Source organism: Chlorocebus sabaeus, chromosome 21 (genome assembly GCF_047675955.1).
Source record: "Chlorocebus sabaeus isolate Y175 chromosome 21, mChlSab1.0.hap1, whole genome shotgun sequence".
Taxonomy (NCBI): domain Eukaryota; kingdom Metazoa; phylum Chordata; class Mammalia; order Primates; family Cercopithecidae; genus Chlorocebus; species Chlorocebus sabaeus.
In genome coordinates, this window is record NC_132924.1 from 90,638,039 (window position 1) to 90,654,212 (window position 16,174).

Here is a 16,174-nt window from a genome sequence, read left to right on the forward strand (position 1 = left end):
CAGAGCAAGACTCCGTCTAAAAAAAAAATAATAATAATCAATCAATCAATCCCCAGATTTCTCCAGGGTCCTTCCTTTTTGCAGAGTTATCCATGCTTCCATTGCTGTGACTGCTATACTCTCCAAGAAAGTGGCCCTACAGGCTGCCTGGTGAAAGTAAAGGTAAAAAGCACAGCTCAGAAGGAGAAATTCCTTTTGAAGGAGTCAGGATATGCCCAAAGAGTACAGCAAAATCAGTGTCTAGGGTTCTCAATGACAAACTCAGGGTAATGAAATATGTGTTCGATATGCAGAAAAGTAAATCATGCTATACATAAATAATTCATTTTGTATTTTAAAAATTTTATATTTATGATTAATAACATGGATTCAACCTTAAAACCCCCTTTCAATAATTCTGTAATTTGTTAAAGAACATTTCTATCAGGACAGTTAGATTAAAAAGTTAAAAGCAACTTGTGTTTCCCACAACCTGACATTTCAGCACAGGCAGAAAAAGCAACTTAGCTATTTTCTATTTTTTTTTAATTAAAATATGACTTTTAATGTTAAAAAGTCATGCCTATATCTGACTGACTTAGTAAGCTACTAAATAAATCATTGCTAAAGTTAAGTATATTTTAATTAATAGGTATCTTTGGCTTAATGCTCAAACTTCTTTCAGTATGTGAAATTCATGCTTCAATTTTGTTTTAAATGGTAAAACAAGATGAATAATTAGAATACATTACCACTAGGAAGTTCAGATTATTACAACCAATTTAATTCTATGTTCTACTTTTAGTGACATCATAAGTAAAAAAATCTTTTGGGGGTTTGGAATGGTGTAAAATAGTGAACAACAAGCTTCTCAACAGTCTTTTATCTCATGACATATGTGTTGACATGCCATAGATTATCTTCTGAAGAAAGTTCATTTACGTTCAGTTGGGACACAGCACAGTTCTTCACTTCCCTCAAATATTAACTATTATTAAGAGCAAATTTAGAATCCTAGTTTGCATTTAAATTCTCAAATATATTTAGCGAATTTATTTGCCAGTGATTTTAAGCACTAGTTTACACATCCAGCCGGAACTAAAATATGTGTGCAAATTATAAAAAGAGGCTTTCACAGTGGGAAAAAAGGAATTAAGAGCAACTTACTCGAAATGTCCCTGAGCAGCTGCAGCACACAAGGGTGTGAAGCCATTTTTATCAGCAGCATTGATTTGGGCTTCTGCACTCAGCAGCAATCTCACACAGTCTATGGATTTTAATAGAAAGCCATGTAAATTCCCCATTTGGAGTTAAGATGTGCCAAATTCTATGCAAGCTGTAGATAGATTCTAAACCCAAAGGGCCTCTCCCCTGCACAGTTCATCTCACAATTCCATCATGGCAGACCTGCGACTCTGCAGACTAATTTACAGGAAAAGCAGCCTCTTCTCCCAAAGATTATAATACCCCAGACTCACTGACTAAGATGGGTGTGTGTGTTTGTGTGTGTGCGTGTGTGTGTGCACCTGCATGTGCCCATGCGTGCGTGCATTTTGGGAAGAGTTGCTGCTGAGTAAAAAAAATGTCATGTGCCAGAAAATGCTTTACCGGATTTTTCTACCAGTCTATCCCAGAAAATAATGTTCCTGGATGGAGAACCAAATTCACTTACCAAACTGAAATACCATTCTTTGTATTTAAATAAATTATTACTTTATGATGTTTAATCTTTAAACTGCTTCTGGATGGTGGGCATACTACCCTTAACTCCATGAATGAGGCTAAAGGACAGCCCATTGGAAGTCACCTAACTCCGGAATAAATGCCACCTAGATGTCACATTCCTCATGTTACTTACTAGATTTACTTCTTCTATATTAATGAAAATCTCCATAGTGTTTATGAAGAATTCTAGAATACTTAAAAAATAATAGGTGCTCTCTGAGGTTGCTAGAATCCTCCATTTATCTGAATTAATCGACAGTCACATGGGCTCCCATATGCAATGCTATCTGACTTTGCATTTGCGGTCAAATCCTCTCTTTTTCTGCACTCCCATATGTTTTGGTATATTTGACTACAGGATTTGCATTTTAAAGAACAAGAATAATTCCCAGTCTTCATCGATATACCATTTATAGTTACACAACTTCTCGGTTCTTTTAAGACATTCAAATAACTATAAATTCTTCCAACTGTGGAGCGATTTCAGGCCCATGTCCTTTCCTAACTACTAAAACTTTCCCTCACTGTAGCATGTAGCACTAAAGTTCTCATAATTAGACTTTCTCATATATCAGGTATTTCTAACGGACCATAAATGCAAAGTCATCTTTGCATAAAACAAAGATTACTTTTTACTAGCTGTGGTAAAACTTTATATTAAGGAACTGTACAATTTGGATTTTTTAAATGTTTATACAAACTTTAAATCTCATTTAATACTATCAATTACCACCTGTAAAAGAAAAATAAAACTAAATTGAGCCTTAGGCTCATAACAATGGATACACGGGCTTTTGACTTTCCCTCCTTTTGCAAGTGTGTGGTATGATAAGATCTTGCCATATTTACCTGTATGTCCATTCTTAGCAGCAGAATACAAGGCAGAATGGCCATCTTCACAGGAGTAATTAATGTCCAGTCCTTCTTCATTAAGCAGCATTGATAATAAAGTGACATTTCCCTGGGCAGCAGCTTGCTGAAGAAGGGTGGGCCTGCCAGCCAGGGGGGCAGGACCACCACTCATTAGCAAAGGGGTTAGGGAGGGTGACCAGCCTGTAGGTTAAAGTGACCCTCGTTAGAGAGTAGGCGCAAGGACAAGAGACAGATATTACCCATTCCTTTCTGAATTACACACACACAAACATATGAACATGTGTCCCTAGAGGATTATGTGGTTTCTAACATTATCAATCTGTTAATATTTACTTAGCATGAATCTGGACTGTTATTTCAGATCTTATATCTGCTGCCAATTAAATCAACATACATAGTGAAAAATTATTTTTAGTCATGAGTCTTGTACAGGTAAGTGTTAAAGTGGTGATTGGTTTTAGGAAAACTTAAGATGGCTGTCTTGTTTTAAAAGTTCAAATTCCTCTTCAGGATTTTAAAACAATTTGAATTTTAAAATGTAAAGGTTTTACAAGGTAAAGTTTTCCTCTAGTTCAATATTAATCTGGAAAAGTGAACTGATATTTTTAGGTATAAGATAAATAATTGTAAGAAACAGATTTTTCTTTTTGAACAATGTTTCTAAAAGGTTTAATTACAAATTTTATGTAAACTGTTAAGATGGACCAAAGAGTCTATTTATATTCCTTGAATTCCCTTATTTGGGAATGGAAATAATGGAGGCCAACTGCTATTCAGTATTAAGAGATAATAAAATATAACATATATAACTGGATCTAGAGTTCACCAGCACAAATATTCTATATACAATTGTGAAGACGGTATCATCTGGCCACCTTTACAAACGCCTAACAAACTTTTAATCAGCCAACAAAACAGGACACTCAATATATAATTTTAACAAAAACAATGAGTTATCACAGTTAGATATTTCTCATCAGTATTTAGCAGCTTTAGAAGAGAATCTGTTAAGTGTGTGAATTCGGCTGCATATAGCATGAAAAACTTTCTGAATTCTTCCTTGATCAAAAGGCTGTAAAAACAGTAAAGTAAAAATGTTCATTCAATGTGATATATAGGTATTTGTGTATTTTAGACTTAAATACAGTGAATTTTCAAAATAAGACATTTTCCTCTTTTTCCTTATAGGGTTCTAATATGTGTAACAGCATTGTGCATATGTACATATATTTATCCCTAAGAGCACACTTTCACAGGCCAATTAGGTCTATTTTGTCCTGACCAAAGTGATCACAGATGGAGGGCTTTATTCTAAATAGTGCTTCACAATGGCTAGACCCTAAATTTCTATATGCACAATACATCTCATTGTACATAAAACAAACATTACTTTTTACTAGCTGCAGTAAAATTTTACATTAAGGAACTATACCATTTGGATTTTTAAAATGTTTTATAACTATCCACTACCACCTGTAAAAGAAAATTAAAACCATATTGAACCTTCTGCTCATAACAATGGTCATATGGGCTTTTGACTTTACATCCTTTTGCAAGTGTGTGGCATGATGAGATAAGATCTTGCCATATTTACCTGTACATCCTTTCTTAGCAGTGGAATACAAGGCAGAATGGCCACCTGATTACGATACGTGGTAATATCCCTTTAGTAAGATACAACAGATGGATGTTTTATACCCTCTGTACATTGGTATCAGCATAATTATTCTAGGCATATAAGTGTCATATTAATACACATATGTAATACTCAATTCTTATGATTAAATGCTAAATTATTGGCCTTAAATTATCTTAATAAATATTTTCAAAGTACATATCAAAGGAACTTCTCAGTATTTAAAAATTATTTATTAAAAAAGGCAAAACAAAGCCAATTATACAAATGAAACTACACTGCTTATAAAAAGCTGGATATTTTATCTTTATAATCAATTATTTGGGTCTATGAATAATTTATTGTTTTTAATCCTATTAGGACTATATGTAGTGACATACAAAATCAAAATGCTCATAAAATTCAATATTTATCTAAACTTTATGATATTTTCCTACTGATACTCATTAGCTCTTCTTACAAAAGTAGTATTTTTACTTCATACTTACAAGAAGGCTCCTCTCTGGTACATTTTACCTTTTGTATTTTCTTAAAAACAAACAAACAAACAAAAAACAGGCCCACAAAAATTAAATCAGTACTTATTAGAAATGGATAAACAGAGAAATTATAAACACGAAGGTATAAAACCTCGACTGCAAAGCAAACACAGGCAATATGAAGGCATCGCACTACAGTCCTCTGTGGAACAGGAGGGAATGGGGCTCATACTCAGCCTCTCTCTCTTTCATTCTCTCTTTAGATCTCATCCAAGGGGTCTTGGTTATTGATATTCTTTTATGAATACCAATACATGTAAATGGCTTGCTATTCTTTTGGGTTTTGTTTACATTTTTCTTTTTTCACCATAAATCTAGGCTTTTGTGGGGAGAAGACAGTTTAAATATATTTTTCAACTGCTTTATACAGAAATACTCAATTGCAGCTGTAATTTCCTGGGAAACCCTATTTTTAATAAGTTATCTGAAAGACAAATTTTTTTCTTCAATTTGTTTTCCATCTTTAGACCACTGAAGGGTCGTCTTATACAGAACTACAGAAGATATATCAGTTGCCTTATTTTCTTAGAGGTCTGCAATATATTTTAAAAATCTTTACAGAAGAAAAATGCTTTATAAATACCAAGTATTTTAAAACTGTAAATACATTTTACATCTTCACTAACATTTCCAATGTTGTCTAACACACAGACAAGCTTATTTTAATAAATCCTGCCTAAATGTGTGAAAAATAAGACTTCACCATGAGACTACATTGTTCATCTGAAATTCCCGACAATGATAAAAAAGGTAATGTTTAGTTAAGAGGTTAAATAATGGTTAAGACAGAACAGACCGGTATTCATACAGCTACTCTACTGATGTTAGCAAAAAGTCAATCAGTTTCGCAGTGTCATATGCAAACATTAGTAAGGTGAGCATCCTGCACAACATGCCAGGAGGAAGGGAATGACTGGACATGCAAGCAGAGGGAAGGAGTGAGAACAGCTTCCGGCATCAGCTTCAGAGGGTGGAGAAGGTTAATGTCATAGCCCAGATCATTCTTGTTTTCTGATTTAGCCTTTAAGCCAATCATACATGGAGGATAATTTTTAAAAGTCACGTTTCAATAGGGAAAAGGTGTAAACCAAATTAAATCAAATGTATCAAATAAAAAAAAAAAAACACAGAAAAAACAATTTCCAAGGGTATGGAAACTCAGTTGCCTGGAGTGATTTCTGGTTTAGGCTTCTGTTCATCTAACATTTGAAATGTGTTTATTTGGCAAGTTCAGGAGGAACAAGAAATTCTAGTTCATTTAGAATTAAGAATGTTATTTAAAAATTTAACATTTGGCTATAAAGGTTGCCAAATAGAGTTTGGGTAATTTATACTACAATTCATTGAAAGGGTAACTTCTGTCATTCCAATTTTCCTTGGGGCTCTAACTAGGTCATAATTGTTATAGATAGAAGCTGACATGGAACACAGGATTCTAGAGTTGGAAGTACTATGGGCCAGTAGTTCTCCAAGGAGGGAGAGGTAGTTTGAAAATTTATCAGGCAAGTTTAAATCTTTTATTGTTTGGGAATATTATTATATTATTATAATTTTGGTTCAATGCTTTTTTTGAGACATAGTCTTACTGTGTCACCCAGGCTGTTGCACAGTGGCATGATTAAGGCTCACTGTAGCCTTGACTTCCTGAGTTCAAGTGATCCTCCCACTTCAGCCTCCTGAGTAGCTGGTACTAAAGGCACACACTACTATGCCCAGATAATTTTTATATTTTTTGTAAAGATGGGATTTCGCCATGTTACCCCGGCTGGTCTTGAACTCCTGCGCACAAGTGATCCTCCTGCCTCATCCTTCCAATGTGCTTGGATTACAGGTATGAGCACTGCAGCCCGCAATGCTTTTGCTTTTAAATGAAAAAGCTAATGGCTTAGAGGGAATTAGCTCTCTAGGGTGATACTTAGAAAGGGGCAGGAATGGACTAATCCTGCCTTACTATACTTAGTTCAGCGCTTGTTTGATCACCGAAATTGGAAGAGACATCTGTCAGGTATTTGACAGATGTGCGTTGTCCCTGTGCCTTGCTTTTGGCAACCACAATGGAATCAGTGGCTGTTTGGAAGGTTAATACCCTTCAAAGGGCTAATGACCTGGAGAGGCACAAGCTCACCCAGGGACACACAGGTTAGTAAGCACGGTGGAGGCAGCTCTGGTGTTTCTTAGTTGCAATGGGCATAGTGGCGAAAATAGGGGTAATCTCAATGCAAAACAGAGTTGAAATCATCTATCTTATTTGGAAAGTTCAACGCAACATTTATAGTTGAATTGTAGAGTTGTAGACCTCCATTGTGTAAGTGTAATCACACTTTCATTTCCCAGTCTAGGTGCTCAGTAAACACTTGCTGAATGACTCAAGGCTTCCAGTGCCTCCCTTCTCCCTTAATAAGTCACATCTTATAAGCAAATGACATAGAAACCTGTTATTCTACCAAAAGTAATTCTGCAGTTCTGAGAGGAATAAATAAACAAAATACTTTGGCAAAATTGCAGAAGTCAGAGAGTAGAAAATAAGGAATCTGTTTTCTGTATCTTCAGGGGCTGGTATTTTTTTGGTCTCTGGTCTATAGTGTCTTTTGCTTTCCAGACATAAGTGAAGGGCATTTTTCAGAGGGGTTATAGCTCTTTTATCTAAAATTTTACTGTATCCTAGGGCAGGACATCCTGGTGAATAGATAACAGATTAGTAAATCTCTGTCTTTAAAAGTTAAGACATTTTAATCCATTAACTTTTCAATCCTATTGACAAAATGTTCCTCAGTCATAGATCCTGGTTTTAAGGCTTCTCTGCCGAAACCAAAGGGCACGTGCAGCTAAACCCTGGACCACAGTCATGACCAAGGCAACAAGTGGCAGACCCTCAAGGTCTCAGAGTAAAGATGGCTTTGTATTTTTTTAAGTGACAAAACTTCTATATCCTAGAAGTGTTTTCTATTTTACAGTCTATGCATTTGTGGCAACAGCACTGCCACTGCTCCACACATTTCTGGAACTTGTGTTTTGTGACTGCCCAAAGATCTTATAGTACATTCTCTATTCTACTGAGTAGCAAAATTCCTCTTCTGAGGGTGGATTTAATTTGTAAGAAACAGCCAAAATTATTTTAGGCCACGAGAAGAGCTGTTCAGCTCAGTAATACCATTTTGGATCAAAAATATAGAACGCTGAATGCCTGTAAAGATATCTCAAAATAATACTAAAGTCAATTCCAAAGCAAATTCTCAAAAGTACCGTAAACAACAATATCATTGAAGCAGTAATATCATCTCTACTTATTGATTACTCATGCTATTCTAAGCTCAATACTATGCTGACAGGTTAGAGGATCTGATCCTCCTAACAGCCACCCTCCCCCATATGAGTAGCATAAGAAGTCACCAAAAATGCACAACTGTAAATGGCAGAGACTAGATTTCAACATAGATCTAACTTCAAAGTCCATGCTGCTTCCAATTCCCTATTTCGCCCCTCAAAATATGGATAAAGCCTCTCAAAGACCTTAATTTCAAGTTGATAGCTTATAGTTGGACAAATAAATCCTAGAGTACTGCTGCCATCACCTGATAATTAGCAAATATGATGCTATTTGCTTTTCTCTCTCTCCCTTCAAAGTACTCAATATAACAACTATTCAAACCTTCCTGTAATTATAAAAGTTTCCTCCCATTAGAACCAACAATCTCCACCAACCACTGAGATCCCATGGTAGGAGAGACTTCTCCAAAGCTTCAACAGAACTTTGTCTTCCACATTTTGAGGGGTAAAATTGGGAACTGGAAACAGCATGGACTTTGCAGTTAGTCAGATGGGTGTTGGAATCTAGTCTCTTGTTATTTATAATTATGTGTTTTTGGTAACATTACTTTAGAGCCACATTTGCTTAGTAAAGAACTAATCCAGTCATGTCAATAAAAAGCAATGCTTTCTCTAGCACTGTATAACAAAAAGGAAAAATCCACCTTTTCTTTGTTCAAGAGTCCCAGATTCAGTGACTTCATAAGCCACACCTGCAATGGAAACCTTCTGTAACATAGCCCACATGCTATGTTAACCATCTGTGCCCAAGTGCTGGAAGACGGCAGCACTAAATAGGGTACATGGCTTTTGAAATAAACTTAGAACAGATTTATAAATATTCACACTCCATTTCTGAAGGTAAAAAAAAAAAAAACAAAAAAAACACCTCTAAACACCAAACTGATATTAGAACTTAAAATATACCAATTACAGAACAAATCTAGTCAATTTGGTAATCCAACATAGTGTTAATAATTACTTGAAAGGCCTTTAAAAATGTCATCTCAGAAGGAACAGAATTAAACATGTACTGTCTGATGATGACCCACTGAGGTCTTGCGAGATAAATATTTAATAAGAAGGAATACTCTTTTCTCCCATGTAAATACTTTAGTCTCTCTAAATTAATGGTCTCCATGTGCTTTAAGCCACTACTTTCAGGTTATTTTAAAAGAAGAAAGCACTTAGCATAGTGAAACCGCAATTCATATAGCAAGATGAATCACCATACCCTGGAGCCTTTAAAAACAAACAAACAAAAATCAAAAAACAAACAAAAAAAAAAAAAAAAGAGAGAGAGAGAGAGAGAGAAAAGAAATGGGTGGGGGTGGGGGAAGCATAAAATTAAAAAAAAGTTTCAAGGCAATGTGAAGAAAATCAAGGCAAGTGAGAAGAGAGGCCATATTCTTTAAAAAGGGTATAACAGTTCAATCCCTTTACCTGATGCTGTTACCAGGAGGCTGTCTGAGGCACCTGGTCTACAGGATGAGGCACTAACGGGGTTTATGGAAGAGCAAAAGGCAATGGTGGTAGGAATGACAAGGGAACTGTCTGAACATGCAGGTTGGTTCAGTCCGGGGGTTGCAGCAGGCCAGGCACCCACCTGAGATGTGGCCAGGGCTGAAACGGTACAGCCTGCAGGTGCCACAGTTAAATCTATGGATGGTTTTGGTGGCAGCTGAGGGGAGGATGACTTAGGAAGGTTGTCCTCATTGGTCACCCTGTTCCCTTGTGGCAAACTGGAAGGAGGCGAAGCCACAGTTTTGTTATCAACTTTGGCCCCTGTGTTTGAGGCCCTGCTGCTGTCTATAATAACCTTGAGTTGGGGGTGTGGTGGAGAAGGAGTTTGGGAGAGCCCTGGCTTTTTTGGAGGGATAGGAGGAGGATTTCCTCTGTCAACTCGTGCAACACCGTGAGTCTTTAAACTGGTCCGACCGACTGGAGGGTGAGTGCCAACATCCCCTGTTGGGGGCGCTCCAGGCCTTGAGGGAGCACCTGCTTGAGGGCTTGTAAATCTTGACAGTGCTTGGGTCACAGTATTCCGAGCTAGTTGTTTGGCCACTAGGTTGTCACGACTTGTAGGTGACATATCTCTTGACGGAGGACTTTGTGTAGTATTTCCATTTTGGTCTGGGTCGTTAGCATTGCCCTGAAATCTAAATCTAGCTGCTTGGATTCGTGGGTTTAGACCTGGATGCAAAGAGGCGTTGGCACATGGTGAATGTAAACTGTGCATAGGTGGAGCCTGGGAGTTCTGAGGAGCTATGCCTGGTGTCTGAGTGGTGGGAGGGGCAGCGTTACTGGGAAGTGGGGGTGTGCTACTGGTTGGATCTGGTGTTGAGTCAGTGCTTGGTCCATTTTCCTCAATTCTGTTTGCACTTGGAGGTGGGAAAGCGGGTACAGAAGAGCCAATCAAGTCACTGTGGGAAGCCTGCCTATCAATACCTGGTCTGGCCATTGTGGCACTAGTGCACACGCTCCCTTTTGCATTTGCAGAAACTAGGGGGCTCCCTGTGGAAGGTTTTACAGGCATGGTTAAAGGCAACTTTTTCACATGGTCAGCACTTTCTGTCACTAGGTCTGTCTGGCATGCAACAGACCTTGTCACAGTTCCTTCTGTTCCCACAGATATGGAAACCAAACGCCTATCTTTTGTCTTCCGTGGAAGAGAGAGGCTTGGTTTACTGTCACTTCCCCTTTTCAGTTGCTCAATCATTTTCTTCATCTTGTCTATCTCCTCTTTGAGGTCAGTGGTGTGTGCTTCTTCCCGGTTCAGCTTGGCACGAAGCTGTTCCCGCTCGGTGTCAAACTCAGAGAGCTGTTTTTCCATCTGAGCTTCCATTTCTGTGCTTCTTCGTTTCTCAGCGGAGAGTTCTTCTTCTAATTCATTTGTCTTTTTCTTTTCCTCTTCCAGTTTGGCCATTACGTCTTCGAGCTTCTGGGCCTCCTCTATGACTTTGCCGGAGAGCTGCTTGCACTCTTTGACCAGCATCAGGACCACCTGCTTGTTCTTGCCGCGCTCTTCCTCGAGGCGGGCGGCCAGCTTCTTGTGCTCTTGCTCAAGGGCTTGTAGCTGAAGCTTCTCCATTTCCAGCTGAAAGAAATTCACAGGAAAATCCTGATTAATATACAGAATTTTCTTTTCACCAAGGAAATGCTTTTTGTGAGATTTTTATTAATTTTCTAACAATTACATATTTGGGTTAGCAAAAACGCCACATTTTCAAAAAGTGTTGTGATAAGAAATATTTTAAAGGCTCATTAAAATGAGAAAATAGATGTAAATGGCTTTATAAAAACATCGAAATTACAACAACAGAGAATTTTTAAAGTCTATTAAAGTTAACTACAGAAAAAGAGAACAATAACCAGATGCTTTAAATCACAGGGATCAGAAAGATCTATTTTTGTAAAAACACAGCTCTGTGATGGAACTGGTGATATTTTTAAAAAAGGTTTAATGCTTTAAAATAATTAATCTCTGAGGTAAAGTATCATGAAAAGTACTGAAAACCGAGGACTTCAGTTAAATTCTAAGCCACTATGTTTGCTAATTGTATTATCTATCTCAGAAATGTACCTTCTTTGAGCTTCCTATGATGAGTTGTTGTGGAAATCACATAAAATTATATATGAAAGAAAGTTCTTTGAAAACTCTAAAGAGCGAAAGAACGATCTTATTAGAACTATATTTGGTGTCAGTGAACCTGGAGCCTGACCTTGTCTCCTACTTTGATCCCACTTGCTCCCTTTGCTTCACTGGACGCTTGGAGTTTCCTAAACATGGTCCTGTCTTGGGGTCTTTGCCCTTACTGTTCTTTCTGCATGGGATTCCCACCACACACCTTCCCATAGCGCTTCCACAATAAGCCACTTGTGCACGGCACAAGAGTGACCCACGGGAGGGTGAGTGGGAGCAAAACTCCAGAGCTCCCCCTCTCTTCCTTTAACTTCCCTACTCACCCAAGTCGCCTGCCCAGCCATGAAGACGGGGTGCCTTTTCCTTCGCAGAAAGGCACTGTTTGTTCACCAAGCCATGGCCCTTAGGATTGGTGCTTTCCAGAGTAAAATCATTTTTCTAATTGATCAACCCAGACAGGGAGCTTTTAAAGCCTTTCTCTCTCCAGATGGGGCTTTCTAATATACACAAAAGCTCCCAATAGCACAGGGGTTGGCTCGTTCATTTCTTCTAGGCTTCTGCTTAGCTGTCACCTTTACAGTGAGGTCTTCCCTCACCACCCTATGGGAAATAACAGTCCCTCCCACCCCTGCATTTATCAACCTTTGTTCACTACATGCCTGCACCCCCTACCCCGAATGTGACTTCACTGAGGGCAGGGACTGTGTCGTTAAGACCTAGAACAGTGGCTGGCACACAGTGGTGCTTCATAAATTGTAAATTGAAGGAATTAGCTAAAATTAACATAGTTCCACTGATAACAATCAGTGAAGAAATTCTGTTACTAATGGGCTTTCTGGCTACATGGGCAGCCTCACAGCGGCACTGGTCTAACATGTTCCTGCAGATTTCTCACTTCTCTCCAGGGAAGCATCTTTCATGAGGGACTATTGAAGGACAAAGGTCACACCCCAAGCTGGGATACAGAAGCCAGGTTGGCCCACATGCCTCACTTCCCCAACTAGTGAAATGTTCCACTGGCAGTCCATAATGGGCCTTGTGGTTGCTAAAGGTTAAAGTAGATCTACCTGATTATAAAGATGTGAATAGGGCTTGCTTTCTCATGTAGATGTTAAACACAAATATCCTCTCAAGAGAGTCACTACTTATTTGAGTCAAATTTTTGTCATCAATAACAGAGGAAGAAGATACTCTCACGACCTGTAAGTCATGAGGATGTTCCTGTTTCTTGCCCTGTTACAAAAATCCAAGACTCCATTCCCCTCACAGTCAGTCATGGGACCAAAAGGATGGTCAGAGATAGTGTTTCTTTACTCTGGGATGCTTCCTGCTTTGACAAACAATTGCTAAACAGCATTGGGATGTGTCTCATAAATAGATGATCAGGAATAGAGATTATTCCTCAAGCATAATTACACATATATTTTATTCTACTGGATAAAATTTTGGGAGTAATTCATAAATAGATTAGGTAAGATTGGGGAACAATAGTGTTGTCATATACTGTTTTTATATGTATATCTTATTCACGTGGGTGCCTTGCACAAATTTGACATATTATTAACTAAAACACATTGAACTCTTCTGAGATGCACCAAATAACACGCTGGTATTAGAAGGCATATGCAAAGTTAGAACTGTTAAGAACATTTAAATCTTATTTTATACTAACCCCAAGAAAAAACATTCTTACAGCAATGTAAGAAAAACATAAACTAGGCCAATTTTCTGCTTACTATTAAAATACAAATTTCATCATGTGCTTCTGAAGGTAGAGAATTTGAAGAGCTACCTTCATTTTACAAAACAATAACTAGAGGCCATATTAGTGTTTTTCCTAGTGTCATCCAGCTAATGAGTGTCAGTCATGGCAATCACTCAGGGTTCTACTTGTCTCAGATTTTTCTCGGCATATCTCACATCTTGTCCACAGTAATTCTGCACTATGGATCATCATCTTTCAGAATCAAATCGAAGAAGGAGTTCCAAGCGGAGAACAACTCAGCTAATCTCAAATATTTATACAGAAAACTATACTATTACAAGAGCATCTGTAATTCTTTTCTATCGTTGTCCTCCATCACTTGTGCTTTGTAAATCCTACCTCAAACTAATACATGTCTTAAAAAAATTATACCACAAATAGCAGAGCACAGAGGAAACCTCACAGTTGATATACCTATATACACATGGCTCCAAACTCAACCTCTGACTCCCAGCCATCAATCACTCTACCTAACTTCATTTAGCTTCCTCTGCCATTACTACAGGGGATATTTCAAACCTCTGCCTTTCCCCAAATCTTCACCCAATGACCTCTTAACTGACTTAGTCTCTCTCTCTTTACAGACTCCTTTATCGAAAACATTCAAACTCACTCACTTCCCCTCTTCATCTTATCTCCTCCTATAAGCTTTATCATAGCAACACCAATCCATATTTCCTTCCCTTCAATCGAAGGGGGAAAAGTTTCCATCTGCTCAGTGGTGGACTTTCCTTCAGCAATTAACTTCATTTTCTCCCGTCACCTCTGGGACTCATTCCATCAGTTATTATGTTGCTTTTTAAAATATTAAACACCCTTTTCTCTACAGGAGCCTTCCGATAACAGTATACAAACACAGTATATAAACATTTTTATATTAAAAAATTTTTGACCATTTCAGTCAAACGATGTGTACTTAAGAGAATGAGAGATGTAGTACTAAATAACATACTCCCATACCTTAAAAATAATTTTTATATAGTACTAAATTCTGATCCCAAACTTACTGTGTGACCTTGGTAAGTTCTCTAAAAATTGGTTCTGTATGGTCCTAATAATTACATTATTTTATGGTTTTAAATAAGACAACACGTGTAAATCACATAGCATAGTGCCTGGCACTAAAAAATACTAAGTTTTCAATTCATAATACAATAGCTACTTGTATTAATTTAAACTGTGTGTGACTTTGCACTATATTTCTTCCTCTGAAAACACACTAGAGGCATACAAAAATCTAGAGAATACACCATATTAAACATGTAGATGAATGTTTTTATAAGTTAGATAGGGGTTACAATTTAGCCATTATGAAATATATCAGAGAAAGTTCTGCTACCAGTAATGGATAAGCAATGGTTATTAGACTAATTCTCCTGCAGATAATAATTATAACCCCTTGAAAAACATATAAAACATAGTGATTTAAAGGCTCGTGAGAGCAATAAAAGAGGTAGAAATGAGAGAGGAGTAGACCCTCCTGTAAGAAAGGAGCCAATAGCATTGGATGAGATTGGCCTTTGTGTAGCTGCTCAGCTGGAGGCAATTCCCTATTCTGGTAGCACTGGCAGCTGAAGCTCAAGTACAATGCACTGGTGATATGGGCTTGTGGAGTCAGAGGATGAATCTGAGGTTGCCACGATTTACCAGCATCCTTGTTTGATCCTTGAATTATACATTCATGGGGAAGACCCCACAGAATGACAGAAGGTGGCTGCTGAATGTCTGACAGAGCTGAGCAAAGACCTCAGATGTTGTCAACTGCAAGGAGACAGAATATGAATCTAACCAGGTTAACTGCTTACTAGAACAAAGTACAACTTTTCAGCAGGTAACAGAATCCAGAGTCTGCAACATATCATCCTCAGTGTTCAGTATACAATAAGAAATTACTAGACAAAGAAATTAAGAAAAAGTGAATCGCAGTCCAGAGAAAAGTAGTCAATAAAAACTGGCCCAAGATGATCCACACTGGTGTTAGTGACAAGGATTTTAAAGCAGTCCTTTTCAAAGAAAATACAGTCATAATAAATGAGGGGAAGGGGAATCCTGGCATACAAATAGAAACTATAAGAAAAGAACCAAATGTACAAATAGAACTGATAAGTGTAATACCTAAACTGACAAAAAGTTCAGAATGGGCTTAATAGCAGATTTGAGAGAGCAGAATAAAAAGAATAATTAACTTGAAAATAAAGCCAAAGAAAGTATCCAATTTGAAGAGCACAGAAAAAAATGATTGAAAAAAAAAATGAACGGCATCGTATTCATATCTAGGGCAATGTAAACTGGCTTAAATTCCATGAACTGGAATTCCAAAAAAGAGAAAAAAGATAGAATGCAGAAGAAAAACATCTTAGAAAAAATGACCCCAAAATTTACAAATTTGATTAAAAAGGCAAACTTACAAATCCAGGAAGCTCAGCAATTTCAAAGCAGAAAAATATAAAGGAAGTTATACCTAGGCGCATTGTGGTAAAACTGCTGAATACAAAGATAAATAATATTGAAATCAGCCAAAAAATTAAAGACATATTACATACAGAGAACCTGAAACACAAATCATGGCAATGGTGTTAATTTTCTCTAAAATATACAAAGCAGAAGCGACAGAAATACAGGAAAAATAGACAAATCTACAATAATAACAATATCTCACTTAAAAAACCTAAATTAAAAAGCTCAGCAAGAAGAAAACACTATTAAAA

General features: G+C 37.4%; 1 protein-coding gene across 6 annotated transcripts in view; it reads right to left on the reverse strand.

The window, feature by feature from the left end:
- CTTNBP2 (cortactin binding protein 2) overlaps window positions 1-16,174 on the reverse strand; it is a 163,211-nt gene that overhangs the window by 71,184 nt on the left and 75,853 nt on the right. For 4 of the 6 annotated variants that reach the window (XM_007982696.3, XM_073009300.1, XM_073009301.1 and 1 more), the window contains exons 4-6: window positions 9,502-11,155; window positions 2,554-2,757; window positions 1,147-1,246 (exon numbers count right to left, since the gene is read on the reverse strand). In XM_007982696.3, coding sequence (XP_007980887.1) covers window positions 1,147-1,246; window positions 2,554-2,757; window positions 9,502-11,155 — 1,958 coding nt within the window. Of the gene's footprint in view, window positions 1-1,146; window positions 1,247-2,553; window positions 2,758-4,171; window positions 4,225-9,501; window positions 11,156-16,174 lie in introns of those variants that run through there. The other 2 variants (XM_038004441.2, XM_038004442.2) reach the window with 2 other exon arrangements.